A 21,610-nucleotide genomic window follows, 5' to 3' on the forward strand; every position below is an offset into this window, starting at 1 on the left:
AGTCAGCCACTGTTTCCACTCTTTCCCCATCTATTTCCCATGAAATGATGGGACCGATACCTTGATTTTCGTTTTCTGAATGTTGAGCTTTAAACCAACCTTTCCACTCTCCTCTTTCACTTTCATCAAGAGGCTATTTAGTTCCTCTTCACTTTCTGCCATAAGGGTGGTGTCATCTGCATATCTGAGGTTATTGATATTTCTCCCGGCAATCTTGATTCCAGCTTGTGCTTCTTCCAGCCCAGCGTGTCTCATGATGTACTCTGCGTTTAGGTCCTCTAAATTCTTCCCAGTGCTAACTTCTTTTATCTACTTCTTACCAAGTTATTACCTAGTTTCCTTAAGGAGCCTTCCTGGTAGCTCAGCTGGTAAAGAATCTGCTTGAAGTGAAGAAGACCCCAGTTCTATCCCTGGGTTGGGAAGATTCCCTGGAGAAGGAAATGGCAACCCACTCCAGTATTCTTGCCTGTATAATCCTAGGGCCAGAGGAGCCTTTCGGGCTACAGTCCATGGGTCACAAGAGTCGGACACGACTTAGTGACTAGTTTCCTTTATAGTCAAAGCCAAAAGCACTCTTTTCTAATTATCATGATAATGATTTGAAATCAATCTCTTAACTCGAATACACAAAAGAACTGTCATCTTCATAAGATTAAGAGATGGCTACTGGAAAATAAAACCACAAAATTTATTCAATCTAACCACTATAGTTCCTACCAAAAATGATCGCAAAATAAGTCCCTTCGGAAACAAACAGAAATCATAATATGATTTATAATCATATAATCATGATTTATATCACAAATTTAAACATAAATTTTAAAAAGCTACTTTTATGAGCAATTTATAATAATCAGGTCTTCTGACGGCCACTTCACTATCAGTATTCAGCTGCTAGTTCGGGGTAGAAGCAGAGGTAAGAGGATAAAATATTAACAAAAGTAACATATTTTTTAAAAAACTGTCACGACACAAATAATCAAACTCAATGAAAAACAGAGACATGCCCCACACATTTTATTTCTCAAAGATATGACTTTCCAAATGTAGAAGAGAAAAAATAAGGTATACAGAAATGTAAGGCTACACTATACTGAACATTTCCCATTGTGGTGATTAGGCAAACCAAATGGAACATCCATCTGTGTAATGCATGCAATCCTGACTTTCAGACATTTGACTTTCATAAAATCCACCTTCATGTAAACATACTGACATCTTTAAACTGCATTTCATACACACACACACTCTGGCAAGAGGAACAGTGACCTCAAAGCGCTCAGCTCACAGAGGCAAGCATCCCCTTACCAAACTCAACCCCCCTCCCCCTGCCCCTCCATCACCTGCATCTCAGCTCCTCCCCCTCTTTTCCCCACAGAGCTGCAGCTGTCACTGGTTGGCAAGGATACCTGGGTTGGTTAATCACTTGCCAGCCAGGTAGTCAGGACCCAAGAGACAGCACCTGCACAAACCATAATTGGATATTTTACAATATTTTTTTTTAGTACTCTGAAGAGAGAGAACTCCCATTAAGATAGATAAGTCAGTGGGGAAAATTTTAGACATTCAACTTTCTAGTAATTGCTTATGATAGTAATATGTTGAGAGTAATAAATATTTTCTACATTATTAAAATCCCAAAATCTACAGGAGAAGAAACTAAGAGCAAGTTACTTTTGCATACTCAATAAACGCTTGCTAAAGTTACTTTTCTCACTTCAAATTCTCCCAATTATTATAGCACTACTCTAAGGTAAACTACTTTCCAATCAAAGTTCAAGGAAAATAAAAATCCATAATGTTAGTTAACACAGGGACTTCCTTGGCAGTCCAGTGGTTAAGACTTTGTCTTCCAATGCAGCGGATGTGAGTGTGATCTCTGGTCCTGGGAGCTAAAATACCACATGCTTCACAGACAAAACACCAAAACATAAAACAGAAGCAAAAATGTAACAGACTCAATAAACACTAAAAATTGGTCCACATCCAAAAAAAAAATCTTTGCAGCAAAAATAAAACTTATAGCGGCAAGTTACCTTGGTATATTCAATAAATGTTTTGCTAAAGTTGCTTTTCTCACTTTAAATTCTACTGATTATTATAATACTATTAGTGTTTTTTAGTTGTGAAGTTGTACCCAACTCTTTTGCCATCCCATGGACTATAGTCCACCAGGCTCCTCTGTCCATGGGATTTCCCAGACAAGAATACTGGAGTGAGTTGCCATTATCTTCTACAGAGGATCTTCCCAATCCAGGGACAGAACCTGGGTTTGATCTCCTGCATTGGCAGGTGGATTCTGCCAGGGAAACAACTGTTTCCAATGTGACACCAGGGAAACAACTATTTTCCAATCAAAATTCAAAGTAAAAATTCTTAATTATAAAGTTAATGTACTGATTTCCTGGAAGTCTAGCGGCTAGGACTCCACATTTTGAACCCGGGGGCGCAGGTTCAATCTCTAGTTGGGGAAATGCTGCTGCTGCTGCTAAGTTGCTTCAGTCATGTCCGACTCTGTGCGACCCCATAGACGGCAGCCCACCAGGCTCCGCTGTCCCTGGGATTCTCCAGGCAAGAACACTGGAGTGGGTTGCCATTTCCTTCTCCAATGCAAACCCTGGGGTGAGGCCAAAAAAAGAATTAATATAAAAATCTTTACTATTAAAATGTTAATATCTGAGCATGTAAGTTGTCAATAAACAAGATGAAAACAGGAATTGTTTACATTTTTTAAAACCTGGTGTGAACAGAGATCTTATTAGATACAGCACAAAAAGCCTATTTTTCCTCCATAAAAGAAAAATAAGATAACCTAGACTTCACCAAAATTAAAAATTTTTACTTTGTGAAAGACACTGTTAAGAGAATGAAAAGATATGCTACATACTGGGAGGAAACACTTGCAAACTACATATCTGACCAAAAACTTACATGCAAAAGAGAACTATCAAAAGTCAACAATAAGAAAACAAACCCACTGGAAAAACTAGGCAAAAGGTGATCTCAACAGGTTAATTACTCTGATTCTCTTTATAAACTGCCCTCAAAAGGACAAAAGTATGGAGGGAGGGAGCAGAACAGGAGCTGCTAGGGACTAAGAGGTGGGAGAAGAGTGTAAAACAGGGAACGCAGAGGGACATTGTGAGGCTGACGGGAACTGTTCTGCTTCCTGATTATCACAGAGGATATGTGAATCCATTCACGTGTAAAGATTCATAAAATTACGCAACAAAATATCAATTATACTGTATGTTAAATTAAAAGATAACAGAAAGGAAAACACTGCCTCTTTCCAGGCTTCTCTCAAGTCCCTACTATATCCAGGCTGTGTTAGGCACCAAAAATAGGTTAGAAGACAGTTTGCCCTCAGAGGAAGCAAACAAGTACAATAAGGTAAAGGCTTTCACGGAGGGATATATTAGGTGGGTGAAAAAGTAATTGTGGTTTCCGATGGTGAACCTTAAATCATTGTAATCAGGCTCAAACACATCTTTGTTAATTAAAATAGGAACCATTGTAATCAACACATTTCTGCCAATGAGAAATAAGTATATATCCTTAGCACAAAAATCTGTGCTTCAAGATTCGATGAACTCTTGGAAAGCATTTTCTGCCTCCTACTGGTCGTGAAAGCGTTTTCCCTGTAAAAAGTTGTCAAGATGTTTGAAGTGGTAGTTGGTTTGGCAAGAGGTCAGATGAATATGGAGGATGAAGCAAACCTTCGCAGCCCAAATCATTCAACTTTCGAAGTGTTGGTTTGTGACATGCAGTTGGTCACTGTCGTGGAGAAGAATTGGGCTCATCCTGTTGATTAATGCCGTTTGCAGGCGCTGCAGTTTTTGGTACATCTCATCAATTTGCTGAGCATACTCAGATGTAATGGTTTGGCCGGGATTCAGAAAGCTGTAGTGGGTCAGAATGGCAGCAGACCACCAGTCAGTGACTATGACCCTTTTCCTGGTGCAAGTTTGGCTTTGGGAAGTGCTTTGGAGCTTCTCCCCAGTCCAACCACTGAGCCGGCCATCGCTGTCTGTCATATAAAATCCACTTTTTGTTGCACGTCACAATCCGATCGAGAAATGGTTCATTGTTATTTCATAGAATAAGCAAAGACAACACTTCAAAATGACTATTTTTAAAAATTTTTGGTCAGCTCATGAGGCACCCACTCATTTTCACCTTTGCAATTTGCTCAGAATGCCAAACCACCATAGAATGGTCAACATTGAGCTCTTCAGCAACTTCTTGTGTAGTCATAGAGGACCAGCTTCGATGACTGCGGTCGACTGGTCATTGTCAACGTCTGACGGCTGGGCACTATGCTCCTCATCTCCAAAGCTCTCGTCTCCTTTGCAAAATTTCCTGAATCACCACTGCACTGTATGTTCATTAGCAGTTCCTAGGCCAAAGGCGCTGTGGATGTTGTGAGTTGTCTCCGCTGCTTTACTACCCACTTTGAGCTCAAATGAGAAAATCATTAGAATGTGCTTTTTGTCTAACATCATTTCCCTAGTCTAAAATAAATATAAACAGACAATAAAGAATCTGCCTGCGATGCAGAAGACCTGGGTTGGATCCCTGGGTCAGAAAGATCCCCTGGAGAAAGGAATGGCAATCCACTCGAGTAATCTTGCCTGGAAAATCTCACGGACAGAGGAGCCTGGTGGTCTATAGACCATGGGGTCCCAAAGAACTAAACACGGCTGAGCGACTAACTTCACTTTCACTAAGTCATTAACAAGAAAACATAAAGCAAGAAAAGGGCATTAAAATGATGCCTAACATAACCACATTTATCTAAGAATGTATTCCAATATCAAACAGCAAAGTTCAACCATGCAAACCATAATTGCTTTTGTACCAACCTAATACAATACAGAATACAGAATGTGGTCCACTGGAGAAGGGAATGGCAAGCCACTTCAGTATTCTTGCCTTGAAACCCCATGAACAGTAGGAAAAGGCAAAATGATAGGATACCAAAAGAGGAACTCCCCAGGTCAGTAGGTGCCCAATATGCTACTGGAGATGAGTGGAGAAATAACTCCAGAAAGAATGAAGGGATGGAGCCAAAGCAAAAACAATACCCAGTTGTGGATGTGACTGGTGATAGAAGCAAGGTCCGATGCTGTAAAGAGCAATATTGCATAGGAACCTGGAATGTCAGGTCCATGAATCAAGGCAAATTGGAAGTGGTCAAACAAGAGATGGCAAGGGTGAATGTCAACATTCTACGAATCAGCGAACTAAAATGGACTGGAATGGCTGAATTTAACTCAGATGACCGTTACATCTACTACTGCGGGCAGGAATCCCTCAGAAGAAATGGAGTAGCTATCATGGTCAACAAAAGAGTCCGAAATGCAGTACTTGGATGCAATCTCAAAAACGACAGAATGATTTCTGTTAGTCTCCAAGGCAAACCATTCAATATCACAGTTATCCAAGTCTATGCCCCAACGAGTAACGCTGAAGAAACTGAAGTTGAACGGGTTTATGAAGACCTACAAGATCTTTTAGAACTAACACCCAAAAAAGATGTCCTTTTCATTATAGGGGACTGGAATGCAAAAGTAGGAAGTCAAGAAACACCCAAAAAAGATGTCCTTTTCATTACAGGGGACTGGAATGCAAAAGTAGGAAGTCAAGAAACAGCTGGAGTAAGCAAATTTGGCCTTGGAATGTGGAATGAAGCAGAGCAAAGGCTAATAGAGTTTTGCTAAGAGAATACACTGGTCATAGCAAACACCCTCTTCCAACAACACAAGAGAAGACTCTACACATAGACATCACCAGATGGTCAACACAGAAATCAGACTGATTATATTCTTTGCAGCCAAAGATGGAGAAGCTCTATACAGTCAGCAAAAACAAAACCAGGAGCTGACTGTGGCTCAGATCATGAACTCCTTACTACCAAATTCAGACTCAAATTGAAGAAAGTAGGGAAAACCACTAGACCATTCAGGTATGACCTAAATCAAATCCCTTATGATTATACAGTAGAAGTGAGAAATAGATTTAAGGGTCTAGATCTGATGGATAGAGTGCCTGATGAACTACGGAATGAGGTTCGTGACATTGTACAGGAGACAGGGATCAAGACCATCCCCATGGAAAAGAAATGCAAAAAGCAAAATGGCTGTCTGGGGAGGCCTTACAAATAGCTCTGAAAAGAAGAGAGGCAAAAAGCAAAGGAGAAAAGGAAAGATATAAGCATCTGAATGCAGAGTTCCAAAGAATAGCAAGAAGAGATAAGAAAGCTTTCTTCAGCGATCAATGCAAAGAAATAGAGGAAAACAACAGAATGGGAAAGACTAGAGATCTCTTCAAGAAAATTAGAGATACCAAGGGAACATTTCATGCAGAGATGGGCTCGACAAAGGACAGAAATGGTCTGGACCTAACAGAAGCAGAAGATATTAAGAAGAGGTGGCAAGAATACATGGAAGAACTGTACAAAAAAGATCTTCACGACCCAGATAATCATGATGATGTGATCACTAATCTAGAGCCAGACATCTTGGAATGTGAAGTCAAGTGGGCCTTAGAAAGCATCACTACGAACAAAGGTAGTGGAGGTGATGGAATTCCAGTTGAGCTATTTCAAATCCTGAAAGATGATGCTGTGAAAGTGCTGCACTCAATATGCCAGCAAGTTTGGAAAAGTCAGCAGTGGCCACAGGACTGGAAAAGATCAGTTTTCATTCCAATTCCAAAGAAAGGCAATGCCAAAGAATGCTCAAACTACTGCACAATTGCACTCATCTCACATGCTAGTAAAGTAATGCTCAAAATTCTCCAAGCCAGGCTTCAGCAATACGTGAACCGTGAACTCCCTGATGTTCAAGCTGGTTTTAGAAAAGGCAGAGGAACCAGAGATCAAATTGCCAACATCCGCTGGATCATGGAAAAAGCAAGAGAGTTCCAGAAAAACATCTATTTCTGCTTTATTGACTATGCCAAAGCCTTTGATTGCGTGGATCACAATAAACTGTAGAAAATTCTGAAAGAGATGGGAATACCAGACCACCTAACCAGCCTCTTGAGAAATCTGTATGCAGGTCAGGAAGCAACAGTTAGAACTGGACATGGAACAACAGACTGCTTCCAAATAGGAAAAGGAGTACGTCAAGGCTGTATATTGTCATCCTGCTTATTTAACTTCTATGCAGAGTACATCATGAGAAACACTGGACTGGAAGAAACACAAGCTGGAATCAAGATTGCCGGGAGAAATATCAATAACCTCAGATATGCAGATGACACCACCCTTATGGCAGAAAGTGAAGAGGAACTAAAAAGCCTCTTGATGAAAGTGAAAGAGGAGAGCGAAAAAGTTGGCTTAAAGCTCAACATTCAGAAAACGAAGATCATGGCATCTGGTCCCATCACTTCATGGGATATAGATGGGGAAACAGTAGAAACAGTGTCAGACTTTATTTTTTCGGGCTCCAGGATCACTGCAGATGGTGACTGCAGCCATGAAATTAAAAGACGCTTACTCCTTGGAAGAAAAGTTATGACCAACCTAGATAGTATATTCAAAAGCAGAGACATTACTTTGCCGACTAAGGTCTGTCTAGTCAAGGCTATGGTTTTTCCTGTGGTCATGTATGGATGTGAGAGTTGGACTGTGAAGAAGGCTGAGCACCAAAGAATTGATGCTTTTGAACTGTGGTGTTGGAGAAGACTCTTGAGGGTCCCTTGGACTGCAAGGAGATCCAACCAGTCCATTCTGAAGGAGATCAGCCCTGGGATTTCTTTGGAAGGAATGATGCTAAAGCTGAAACTCCAGTACTTTGGACACCTCACGCGAAGAGCTGACTAATTGGAAAAGACTCTGATGCTGGGAGAGATTGGGGGCAGGGGGAGAAGGGGATGACAGAGGATGAGATGGCTGGATGGCATCATGGACTCAATGGACATAAGTCTGAGTGAACTCCGGGAGATGGTGATGGACAGGGAGGCCTGGCGTGCTGCAATTCATGGTGTCACAAAGTCGGACACGACTGAGCGACTGAACTGAACTGAATACAATACACAGAATTCTCCATTTAAGAAAGGCTTCCTGTAGAAACAGGGCAGAAGAGGTCACCTGAGACTAGCGCGATTGCCAAGAAAAAATGGAAGCGCATTCCAGACTGAGAAAACCACACCTAACAGAGAAGCAAGGAAGTATGCTTCCCAGTGGTAAAGAATTTGCCTGCCAATGCAGGAGACACAGGAGACGCAGATGCGTGTTCTATCCCTGGGTGGGGAAGATCTGGAGGAGGAAATGGCAACCCCCTCCAGTATTCTTGCCTGGAAAATCCCATGGACAGAGGAGCCTGGTGGGCTATAGCCCACGGGATCGCAGAGAGTCAGATACAGCAGAGCATGCACACATGTGCACACACACACAGGAAAAACGCAGTGTACCAGCATATTTAGGAAACTACAGATAATCACCTTTCCAAGCACAAGCAGCCCAGACAACAATGTGGTCAGGAATTGAAAGCAGGTTCCCTCCAAAGCTTCCCTGGTGGCTCAGAGGTTAAAGCGTCTGCCTGCAATGCGGGAGGCCTGGGCTCGATCCCTGGGTCGGGAAGATTCCCTGGAGAAGGAAATGGCAACCCACTCCAGTATTCTTGCCTGGAGAATCCCATGGACAGAAGAATCAGCAGACACGACTGAGCAACTTCACTTTCACTTTCCCTCCAAGAAATACAAATAGTGCTTGAATTTGAAGCTTTGGAAGAGGCAATTTTCAGATTCAAGTCAAGCTGAGTACTTCTATTAATATTTGCTTTAGTAAACATCACTTTAGTAAACTACAGTATACCCACAGCCTCTAATAAAGTGTGTTTAGGAACTCAGCACAGCACTAGGATTAAAAGCACTGACAGACAGACTACCAGGGTTCAAATCTAAACTCTACCACTTGTTTGCTGGGTGAGCCTAGGCAAGTTATTTAACATTTAGGTGCTTCAATTTCCTCACGTGAGGAATTCTCCTAATGTGAGAATAATGATGGCACCTACTCACGCACTGCTATGAAAAATGTGCTAATTTATATAACGTGCTTAGAATAGAGCTTGACTCACACTAAGCACCGCAGAAGTATGTGCTATTAATACTCAACAAACGTTAGCTATGTCAAATAGACTTATGTATTCTGATATTTTGAAAACAAACCCAAATTATGTGCAAGACCTGCACACTAAAAACTGGAAAATATTGCTCAAAGAGCTAAATAAATGGAAAATTTGTGTTCATGGATTAGAAGATTCAATATTACTTAAAGACATCAATTCTAAAACTGATCTACACTCTCAACATGCGTGCCTGCATGCTCAGTCACTTCAGTTGTGTCCACCTCTTTGGGACCTTAGGGACTGTAGCCCTCCAAGCTCCTTGGTCCAAGGGATTCTCCAGGCAAGAATACTGGAGTCAGTTGCTCAGCCCTCCTCCAGGGGCTGTTACTGACCCAGGGATCAAACCTGTATAGCCTTTGGCTCTTGCATTGCAAATGAATTCTCTACAACTGAGCCACCAGCCACCAGGAAAGCCCCACATTCTCAGTGTAACTCCAATCAAAATCTGAGTAGGCATGTTTGCAGTTTAATAAGCTGATTCCAAAGTTTTTCTAAAAATGCAAACAATCTAGAATAGCCAAAACAATTTTGAGAAAGAAAGAGGATTAAGACTATCAGATTTCAGCTTAGTATAAAGGTAGGAAATGGTAACCCTCTCCAGTATTCTTGCCTGGAGAATCCCATGGACGGAGAAGCCTGGCAGGCTACAGTCCACAGGGTCGCAAAGAGTTGGACATGACTGAGCGACTTCACTTACTTACTTACTTGTAAAGGTATAATAAGGCTGTGTGCTACCAAGAGAAACAAAAGCCCACATTCATTGAGCCTTGTATATAAATGTCCGTAGTAGCTGTATTTAAAAGAGCCAAAAACTGGAAACAATCCAAATGTCCATCAACCCAAACGTGGAAGGATTAACTATAGGATAACCATACAAGGGAATGTGCATGCTTGCTCAGTCGCTTCAGTCAGGTCCAACTCTGTGACCCGCCAGGCCCCTCTGTCCATGGGATTCTCCAGGCAAGAATACTGGAGTGGGTTGCCAGGCCCTCCTCTAAAGAATCTTCCTGACCCAGGGATCAAATCCCTGCTCTCCTGCACTGCAGCTGAATTCTTTACCATTGAGCCACCAGAGAAGCCCGCAAGGGAATACTGGTCAGCAATAAAGGAGAATAAAAATACACAATATAGACGAATCTCAAATAAACCTGCTGAGTTAAAGAAGCCAAATCCCTCCTCCACAAAAAAGCACAGTACAACAACAGAAAGCTGACCAGCAGCTGCCTAGGGACAGGGGGTGGGGAGAGGGGACTGCCTGCAAAGGAGCATGAGGGAACTGCCGCAGTGATGACTGTGGCGGTGGTGGTTACACAGTTACAGACACATGTCAAAAGTCGTCAAACTGTACACTTAAAATTGGTGAATCTTACTCCATATAAATTATGCCTCAACAGAAAGAAAGTCATAAGGCAGCATTGTCTTTTAATAATAGAAACAAGATTTTCTTTTCATATTCATGAAAGAACACAGGCAAGAATTACTATTTACTTAATACTGTTAAGAAATCTATATTACCTTATACAATTCTGTAAACTTTAGCATGATGAAACAACCAAAAACACTATGTGAATGGTTCTTTTACATCTGCGTCTCCTTTAACTAAACAATCAATGGAAATCTACAAAAGAATTTTCAAATGCTGAACAGAAGTACTTATTCAAGATGAAAATCAACAAGCAACATAGGACTTAACTAGGAAATCCATTAGCAAGCTTGTAACTGGCCATAAGGTTATCTAAGCCTGCCAGCTTCCAAAGAACTAGGGGGAAAAGAAAGGATAAAGGAGATTTAAGAACATGAAATAGCTCTTATGCCAACCAATACTTAACAATGGTAATTCCAATGATTCTAATTCTATTCTTACATAAAGAACCTTGCAAGAATCAAGAATACAGAGACTATTCCTTAAAAATCTGTCAGTCAGTAATTGGAAACATAAAGAGGATATTTTTATCTCACAAAGTTCTGTCAGGGGAGCACTACTTACCTGATTAATTCTCCTGAGGTAAAATGTTTTTCTCGTTAAGTCTCAAAAAATAACAAATAATTTACTTGTATTTTATACTATGAAGCTTTTTAAAGTATATCTCTTTATTAATCCTCAATCTTTAAAATTAGAAAACAAAATCTGTACCATAAGCAATAAATGAGGACACAAATATTTACAAGGAGAAAAAAAAGACAAGTGTAAGCAATTTCCAGTTAAATAACCACAGGGATAACTAATATGCATATTACACATATCTGGTTAGAACAGGCAATGTGCTACTTTATCTTCTAATTGATGTTGTCATATGTTAGTTTACAGCTTGAAAAAAGATATTTAAGATCTCAAATAGATTAACCATTCCTTTTGTAAAGTAAGACTACAAGTAATAATCACATTCAGTTTCTTCTTCAAGTTCTAGACACACTCACATATTCCTTCTCCTTGCAGTGCCCTTTCCACTTATCCCACCCATCTAGATTCTTCCCATCTCTCACCACCTATCTTAATTGGTACATGTTCCCTGATCCCTTGAGCCAGAAACTCTGTATTCTGAAACCCCATAGCTCTTTTCTGTAGTCTCTTATAGCATTTAACACTTTCTACCTTGCACTAGACTTCAAGTACAGTAAACCATCTTCTACTAGGAGTATCCTCGAAAAGAAGGACCACACTTTATGCTGCCTTGTCACCCTCAGAGCTCATAGTACCTGAAACTAAACATTTAGTAAATGTGCTACCTAAAACACAGAGGAAAACAATAATTTTTAGGCACTCTGTGCCCCACAATGCCTTGGGAGATATAAAAGGAAAGAAACACCTATGATAGTGACCTGCTCTAAATCTGAGAGACAGAGACAAGCAAACAGATTAATACGATATATTATAACTGTGATAAGTGTTATAATAGGAGATGAACAGGGTGCTCTGAGGGGAACATTAGAGCTAGGGCATTAAGTATGTTGAAAATTGTTCTAATTTCACAAACTATGTTAGGAAACCAAGTCTAGGTTTCCGAAGGGCCAAAAGAAGCTTTCAAGGGGGCTATAGTAAGAGCACCTTTAATCTCGAAATTTTTTCTTAAACTGAAACTAACACTCCACCTATATAACAACCTTACTTGCAGAGAGTAACAATTTTCTCTGTATTCTTGGTACAACCCTCTGCAATAATCAGGCCTGGTCTTACTACATTTACACAAATTTATCCATCCTATCCTCTTACACTTGTTTGAATTGTGCACCAACTCCAAAAAGCACATGCCATTCCCATGCCCCAAACTCTGCGGATCTCAATCTATTTAAACTCTAAGGTTCTTGTCAAGGCCCACTTCCTGATCTATCCCCCAAGAGTACTACATCCCCCAAATGTATACTCTAATATTACTACTATCTGTACCTCTCTTTTTTAACAATTAATGATGAAGGTAATTCTTAAACATTGTTTTTTACAACTTAGAATTAAACAGAATAGAACTCATACCCCAGAGGTGCTACTTCCTTACAATGTGAAGCTGGGCCAGCTACAACACTTTCTTGAACCATAGTTTCCTCTCCACTAAAATTAGGATTTAACTGGGTGATGTGTACATATGCCTAATACACACATACATTCGTACTACATATAATACATTAAATATATGTAGTTTTAATACTAATTTGTATTTAATATTAATATTTAATTTTATTACTCATTTCAAGGAGGAAGATGCAAACTCTAAAACTCAAAGTAAGAGCTATCAAACATGAACAAAGTGGGTACTAAAAACTGTATCAATTAGTCGATGTAAAGGAGCCTCACAACTTTCAAATGTGCTCTCAAGACAACTCACACAAGACACCCTCAGCAGAATTTCTCATGTCTTCTATGGAAAACCACGAAAAATTCACAGGCGACAAGACACAACCAGTTACAGAGGTCCTAGGATGGTGGCCGTACCACTGACATAGTTCCCAAGGGTTTATCTGCCTCTGTGCAACCCAGAAGGAAGAGAAGAAATACCCTCTATTATATAAGTCAAATAGTACATCAATTTAACTTTTTTTTTTTAACCTGCATTATCCCTAGGAGACAAGCAAAACCACTTCTGCATATTTAAGCCTCGGAAGAGAAAGTCCAAGTGGGATGGGGCTGAGTCATCTATTAAAAATCATCAACGCCTGCCCCACCCTGGAAAGGGGACACTGTTGAGACCATTTCCAGCCCGATCAGGGACTTCGCACGCTCTGCCCCCACCTCATCCTTTTTCAAGTCCCCCACCTCGGGCGCCTGTCCCGGCACTAGGCGCAACCTGGCATCCGGCATCCCCACACCAGGGTCCACGCCGGTCTCTCGTCCCTGGTCAGACTCCGACCCCCGTCCGGCAACTGCACTCACCCGGGCGGTGACCTTATACACCGTGTAGCCCCTCGGGTGTCGCTGGGGCTCGGTGACAGTGTAGAATCGGGCCAGATCGGCACCCCGCTCGCGGGGAGAGGTCATCCTCCCGCCGCCTCTGCCGCCGCCGCCTGCCGGGGATCATCAGTGCAACCCGGCGCCGCCGCGGTTCTCTGAAGCAGCAGCCAGGCGGCGAGGGGGCGGTGGCTCATCGGCGGCGCCTCCGCCGCTGGGCTCTGCTTCCGGGGTCGCGGGAAAGCTTCCGGGTCAGACCTGGGCTCCAATCCTGGGACGGAGACTCCACTTTAGACCCGGACGCCCATCGCCAGCCTGAGCCTGGCAAGTGAACGAGGATCAGGCAATGGCACCGCCCGCGACGAGACGGAGGGATACCCCAGCCTAGTATCTTCTTTCCTTCCTATTGGCGGCCCATTGGTTTAAATACCCACAACCCCTGAACTCTTATTTCAAGACAAACCCCGTCCATCTGTGCACCTGTGTTTATACCATCACAAAGTGAAAGTGAAGTCGCTCAGTCGTGTCCGACTCTACGCGACCCCATGGACTGTAACCTACCAGGTTCCTCTGTCCATGGGATTTTCCAGGCAAGAGCACTGGAGTAGGTAGCCATTTCCTTCTCCAGGTGATCTTCCCAACCCAGGGATTGAACCCAGGTCTCCCACATTGCAGGCAGACGCTTTACCATCTGAGCCACCAGGGAGGCCACAAAGTGAAAGTCGCTCAGTGTCCTGATTCTGCGACCTCAAGGACTGTACAGTGCATGGAATTCTCCATGCCAGAGTACTGGAGTGGGCAGCCTTTCCTTTCGCCAAGGGATCTTCCCAACCCAGGGATTCGAACCCAGGTCTCCTGCATTGCAGGCAGATTCATTATCAGCTGAGCCACAGCAAGCCTCCCAAATTTTTAAAAAAAAAAAAAGTTGCCTGTCTGAAGAGGTTTGTAAGGATTAAGCTTCAACCCACTGCACTGTGCTCACTGACAGTACACCCTGAGGGGAATTCAAACTAGGGGAAATTAACACACATTCCCTGCTTTGAGTATACTAACCCTTGGGTAGTTAAGTTGCATATCTAAGGGAAAATTTCATAGATGTCGTGGTCCAGGCGTGGGTTGGAAAGGAGTTTCCAGGCATGAGACAGAGTGAGAGGGAAAGTAAAGGTTATTAGAGTGGGAGATGCTGTTAGAATAGCGGGCCTGCTCAAGGGAGAACCGATGTTGAATGGGGGTCCTTAGTCCACTTTTATACCCAGGATACAAGTAATGGGATAGGGGTCTTGCAGTCATTTGCTGATTGGATGAGGCACGTATACTGGGTGGGGAAAGAGTAGAGCAAATACCTTCTCCCTATGGGATAGGAGGGGAGACAGGTTATACTGTTCCATTAATACTGTATATATAATATACACAAAGTGAAGTCACTCAGTCGTGTATGACTCTTTGCGACCCCATGGACTGTAGCCCACCAGTTTCCTCCATCCATGGGATTTCCCAGGCAAGAATACTGGAGTGGGTTGACATTTCCTTCTCCAGGGGATTTTCCTGACCCAGGGATCGAATCCGGGTCTCCCGCATTGAGGGCAGATGCTTTACCGTCTGAGCCGCCAGGGAAGCCCATATGATATACACAGTATATAGTATATAATATATACTGTTCCATGGGGGAGGAAAGGACGATAAGAGTCTGGTTTTTCTGTTCCTGCATTCCAAGACCCTCCTTGGTTTTATCTGCTCTTTCTTCCTTGGGTCACCACATTCCTCCTATTTTTAGGGCCAGTTCTTTGGCCTCTTTTGATACCCTGCTCATGTCTAACTACCTACCTATTTCACTTCTTAGGCATTTGGAAACCCAGTCTCAAAGGAAAAGGGGCCATGACCGCTCTGGCTTCTTCAGGCTGTACAGGGGCGTAGTGGAGCTCTGGGTTCCTTTTGCCTGCTCTCTGTCAGGGTGCATTTACAGAGGGAGATGAAAGTCCATGGAGTGATAAGGCAGCTTGTTTCAGCATCGTCTGGGTGTTGACCAGGGAACGTTCTTGTCATACTACCACTTGGAGATTTGTTGTATTCTAGAAGAAACAACAAGAAAGTTAAAGGTACTTGGCCCAAAGATTAACAGAAGGAGAAAAGCTGCTGAGGAGCTAGCCAAGAGAATCAGGACTAGACATTGGTTTGTGACATTAGTGTTTCTCTAGGTATGAGAAGATGCAAGAATTTGGGCTCATAAAACCTTTACCTGAAAACATCTGACTATCTGAAGGCCAGTTCTTGTGGGTTTTTCCCAAGCACAGAGTGCCTTATTTCTGATCTCCACCCTGAACTCCTTTCAGGGGGTGTTGAAGGTCAGCAGCTTGCAGTGGTCACAATGTAATCCTTGCAGAGGCAGCTGGCAAGTGCCAATTTCCAGTCAGCAGGGTCCCCTCATAACTGACCATGCTTTGGGGGCATTTCATGGCCATTGTGTCCCGCAGTGCTGGGAAGGTTCATTCCCAGGTCTAATGAAGATTCCATTGACAGGCCATTCAGTGTGCTGTTATTGGACCAGGGCTTGCGAGCAGCAAAAGTCTCTGGACCATGCCTGTCTGATTAGCCTCTTGGTCCAAGAAAATATTCCCTCTTATTGCTTCTTCCCATATCTAGAGTTACATTATTACAATCACTGATCTCATATGGAACTGCATATCAGCATTTTATCACAGGTCAGTCACACATTTGGTGATATAAGAAACAATCTTCTGAAACAAGTGACATAGAAAACAATATACCTATACTTAGCAGTTATTAGTAAGGTCATAAGTCAGTCAGATAGGATCATGTAAGTCACTGTGAAATAATATATTCACTTAGCCAAAGTAACAAGATTTCAAAGGTAAACATAGAACAGATCACTTCAGAGGTAAAGAAACTTAAAATCCATTATGAAAGGCAGTTCAAGAAATCAAGAAATCTTGTATTTATGCACAAAACTCTTCCCATGAGTGCACTTTCCATCAAACCTTCTTAACACTTTCTGTACCCATTACTTTCTTCTCCCATCCTGAAACAGCCACTTGTAAGTCAGACTTACTTCCTTTTCCCTTCATAAGATGTAATTTCATTCCTCATACCTTCTTTACTGAAAACACACATCGTACTTTCCTTAAGCAACCAAGAACTGACCTTTATATTAGCATTCTACAGATTGGTGGACATAAATACCAGTGACAATTTCTAAAAAAATTCTAAAGAACATCTCAGGATGGCATCAAATATTATTCATTAATAGTCCAAGATCTCTAGTTTCTCTGTAAGAGGAAGTTAGTGAAGAAGGCAATGGCAACCCACTCCAGTACTTTTGCCTGGAAAATCCCATGGATGGAGGAGCCTGGTAGGCTGCACTCCATGGGGTCACTAGAAGTCGGACAGGACTGAGCGACTTCTCTTTCACTTTTCACTATCATACATTGGAGAAGGAAATGGCAACCCACTCCAGTGTTCTTGCCTGGAGAGTCCCAGGGACGGGGGTGCCTGGTGGGCTGCCTTCTCTGGGGCAGCACAGAGTTGGACACAACTGAAGCGACTTAGCAGCAGCAGCAGCAATGAATGTTTCAGAATCTTATTTTATTTGGAAATGATCTAGCTATTCAGTAAATCAGTCACTTAGTTTAGCACAACCCTAGAAATTCAGGGTTACCAAAATCTATAGGGACTGTTTTAGAGAGACATTTCTAAAGTATAATGATTCTTAATAGTTTATCTAAAAGCTCCTATCTCATTTACTTTTTTTTGGAAGTTTCTTCACTTGAGGTACTTTCCTTGCTGACAAACTTGTAACAGAAATAACAATATAACAATGTTTAATTTATAATTAACCCAGGCACAATGAAAATATGCTTAATATTAATGACTCTTATACATGTCTATATTAGATTAGCAAACAAACATTAATACTGGATATTTAATATTGATTATTTCCCAGTTTATGTGAATATGGAATTCATTTAGGTTAATTTCGCTTCAATGGCACCCCACTCCAGTACTCTTGCCTGGAAAATCCCATGGACGGAGGAGCCTGGTAGGCTATAGTCCATGGGGTCACCAAAAGTTGGACACCACTGAGCGACTTCACTTTCACTTTTCACTTTCATACATTGGAGAAGGAAATGGCAACCCACTCCAGTGTTCTTGCTTGGAGAATCCCAGGGATGGGGGAGCCTGGTGGGCTGCCATCTATGGGGTCACACAGAGTCGGACACGACTGAAGTGACTCAGCAGCAGCAGCAGCTGTACTGTTCTTTCAGTTCAGTTCAGTTCAGTCACTCAGTCGTGTCTGACTCTTTGCAACCCCATGAATCGCAGCATGCCAGGCCTCCCTGTCCATCACCAACTTCCAGAGTTCACTCAGACTCATGTCCATCGAGTCAGTGATGCCATCCAGCCATCTCATCCTCTGTCGTCCCCTTCTCCTCCTGCCCCCAATCCTTCCCAGCAACAGAGTCTTTTCCAATGAGTCAACTCTTCGCATGAGGTGGCCGAAGTATTGGTGTTTCAACTTTAGCATCAGTCCTTCCAAAGAAATCCCAGGGCTGATCTCCTTCAGAATGGGCTGGTTGGATCTCCCTGAAGTCCAAGGGACTCTCAAGAGTCTTCTCCAATACCACAGTTCAAAAGCATCAATTCTTTGCAGCTCAGCTTTCTTCACAGTCCAACTCTCACATCCGTACATGACCACTGGAAAAACCAGAGCCTTGACTAGATGGACCTTTGTTGACAAAGTAATGTTTCTGCTTTTGAATATGCTATCTAGGTTGGTCATAACTTTCCTTTTAAGTTAGAACTCATTTATAGCTTCAGCAATATTAAAAAAAAAAAAGACACACACTGAGACATACATAAATCCATACAGAGATCTCATAGTTAGCTTCTTGAGATTTAAAATGTCTCTTTGACCCTCCCCACTTTTTTCTTTGCTTGAAGTTCCAATTTGCCCGAGGCTGAGGTCTCAGGCAAAGCTGGCTGTGTATTTCAAGAACATGAAAGGATTAACCTCAAGCTTTTCCCTAGGCAGGGCTTTTAACTAGCTAGTTGTTTTTAACTGCATATGCAAAAAGAACTGGTTTTGTAGTTTCCAAGAAAAAAAATTCATTTTAACCAGTTTTCTCCAGAGTCTAAGGAAAATCATGGTCATCCTGTGTCAAAAAGTCATCTTTCCTTTCTGTGGTCATAGTTTTATAGCTAAAATATAGACCAACTAGTGCTCAAATTGACTCTGATATCAAAGACAGATCAGCTGATGAAAATCTTGGATTGTCCCATTGGTGGGAAGTGAGGTCCTTGTCCCTTAGTCCCTGAAGGGCTAAGGGAATTTGCAGGAGTGGGGAAGTGTGGTCCTTCCCTACCCTGAGAAACAGGAGTAGTTAGAAGAGAATTCTTTAGGATGTTCAGGAGTGGGGGAAATTTGGTTCCCTCTCCACGTGCGAGGAGAAGGCAATGGCAACCCACTCCAGTACTCTTGCCTGGAAAATCCCACAGACAGAGGAGCCTGGTAGGCTGCAGTCCACGGGGTCGCTAAGAGTCGGACAAGGCTGAGAGACTTCACTTTCACTTTTCACTTTCATGCATTGGAGAAGGAAATGGCAACCCACTCCAGTGTTCTTGGAGCCTGGTGGGCTGCCGTCTATCAGGTCACACAGAGTCAGACACGACTGAAGCGACTTAGCAGCAGCCACCTGAGATTAGCGTAGTTGGAAGGGGATTCTTTAAAATGTTAGGAGAGTTTTTGATTCTTCAGGTTTTTGAATATAGGAGAAAGACCTGGACAAAAAGGAACCTCAGAATCCTTTCCTAGAGGTCATGTGGATATGAAAGGTCGAGTAGGGGTTGTCTAGGAAATCTGATGGAGACAGAGGAGGCAAGAGATAGGGAGGCAACAGAAAGACACATGCAGCCTGAGTCCCTCAAGTCTGGATTCTGACTGAGAACCATGAAAGCAATGTCTAGGCTCCTGTAAGTCAATCCGGACCGAAAGAGAAAGAAGTGGCAGGGAAGAAGGCTGAGGAATCTGCCTTCAATCCTATCGGAGAGACGATGGCCAGGGGATGATGGTCTCTGTTTTGCTTCAGCCACGGTGTTCCTGACTTGGTGCATGGAAATTGTCTTGCTGGGGGTGGATGCCCTTGTGGCCCGATCTGTTCTGTGTCCCCCTTATCAACGTGGCAGGAGCCCCAATGGCTTTTAAGTGCCTGACCCGTGCCTGCACAATACCGGTTGGCCTAGTCCTCAGTTGGAAAGAAGACAAAGAACAGACCCTCACCCATTCGGGCGGCGGCTACTGGGGTGCAGTGAGCAGTGGGGCCTTTGGAACACACTAGAGGGTAACCCTGGCCAGAGTCCCTCAGTTGCTTCCACAGCACTTGCCTGTTCGCAGAGGGCCCCTATGAAAAAGAAGAGGCGAGGAGGTAGATGAAGAGACCCCAAGGTCCCCGTACGGGCCACCAAAAATGTTGTGGTCCGGGCACGGGTTGGAAAAGAATTTCCAGACATGGGACCGAATGAGAGGGAAATAAAGTTTATTAGAGTGGGAGATGCTGTTAGAACAACGGGCCTGCTCAAGGGAGAACCAATGTTGAATGGGGGTCCTTAGTCCATTTTTATACCCAGGGTACAGGAGTGGGATAGGGGTCTTGCAGGTCATTTGCTGATTGGATTAGGCACATATACTGGGTGGGGAAAGAACAGGGCAAATACCTTCTCCCTATGGGATAGGAGGTGGGGACAGGTTATACTGTTCCATTAATAGTTACAACATGGGGGAGGGAAGGACGATACAGGTCTGGTTGTTTTGTTCCTGCATTCCAAGACCCTCCTTGGTTTTATCTGCTCTTTCATCCTCGGATCACCACAATAGATTCTTATATCTTCCACAAATGGAAAAGCACTAAAATCATTAACTGTGATGGCTTTTCTGTAGTCAGCAGTAATGTTTCACTACTTCATGTTTTTCCCAGCAAAAAAAAAAAAAGAATCAAATAAAACCTGTCTCCTCCCTTACCTCTTTGGAGCAGTTTCTCAGCTATCTGAGAGGCTATCTCTTGGGCTATTGTTCTCAACGCGGAGCCTGAATAAGACTGAAACTCGTTCTCACACTGTGCATGTTTTTATTTGACACAACCTATTTCAACTTTAAAATTCACCCATTCATACTCTAAAGCTGGAACCTGTGTCTACTACGAAGATAGAGTTCCTATTTAAATTTGCCACTATCCATAGCTTGATTCCTCTATCTTCCTTCATCAAGATTTTCTCATTCCCCACAACATTCATTCCAAATGGTTGCCGTTCTCAACACTCTGTTCCTCTTCACCTTGCCTTTTTACCTGTTGGCCCCTCCTTATTTACAGAGGGGGAGAAGTGCTTAGTACCAATCCCTTCATCTTCACATAATTCTGTTTCAATCTGAGACCTACACATACCCCTACCTCATTTTCCAGGACTAATCACTCTTCCTATGCACTGATATCCATCCTCGTTGGCACACCTAAAGACCTTGTTCTATCAGTGACATCCCAACTCTACTTTCTGTACCTTCAACCTCTTCCTTGTCACTGGCTCCTTCTTCTCAGCCTATGTATGCAAGGTCTTCCCTGTAATTCAAATGGTAAAGAATCTGCCTGCAACGCAGGAGACCTGGGTTCGATCCCTGGGTCAGGAAGATCCTCTGAAGAAGGGAATGGCAGTCCACTCCAGTATTCTTGCCTGGAGAATCCCATGGACAGAGGAGCCTGGCAGGCTACAGTCGGTGGGATCGCAAAGAGTTGGACACGACTGAGCGACTAACACTATGTATTCCTAAATGTATCATTTGTTTATTCAACCTGAACTCACCACCTATTATATGCCAGTCATCATACTAACTAGGCATTGGAGTTACAAAGTCCCTGATCTCAAGAACCATTTAGGAAGAAAAAGCAAAGAACATTTAAAGTATATTGTTATTAAAATAAATACTATCACAGGTGCATATATGGAGTGCTACAGAACACAGCTAATTCTGTTTGGAAGACTAGCTAAAGTTTTCTGATACTGGGGAAACTATGGTGACTTTTGAAAGAGAGAC

The 21,610-nt window shown here is 42.7% G+C and overlaps 1 protein-coding gene across 6 annotated transcripts in view; it reads right to left on the reverse strand.

Annotated features, from left to right (window-relative positions):
- Positions 1–13,744, reverse strand: part of RPS6KC1 (ribosomal protein S6 kinase C1) — a 210,675-nt gene extending 196,931 nt beyond the window's left edge. For 3 of the 6 annotated variants that reach the window (XM_069544174.1, XM_069544173.1, XM_069544172.1), the window contains exon 1: positions 13,501–13,744. In XM_069544174.1, coding sequence (XP_069400275.1) covers positions 13,501–13,605 — 105 coding nt within the window. In that variant the 5' untranslated portion in view covers positions 13,606–13,744. The remainder of the gene's footprint in view (positions 1–13,500) is intronic. The other 3 variants (XM_069544176.1, XM_069544177.1, XM_069544178.1) reach the window with 3 other exon arrangements.
- Positions 13,745–21,610: the final 7,866 nt, after the last annotated feature.

The sequence above is a fragment of the Ovis canadensis genome, chromosome 12 (assembly GCF_042477335.2).
Source record: "Ovis canadensis isolate MfBH-ARS-UI-01 breed Bighorn chromosome 12, ARS-UI_OviCan_v2, whole genome shotgun sequence".
NCBI lineage: Eukaryota > Metazoa > Chordata > Mammalia > Artiodactyla > Bovidae > Ovis > Ovis canadensis.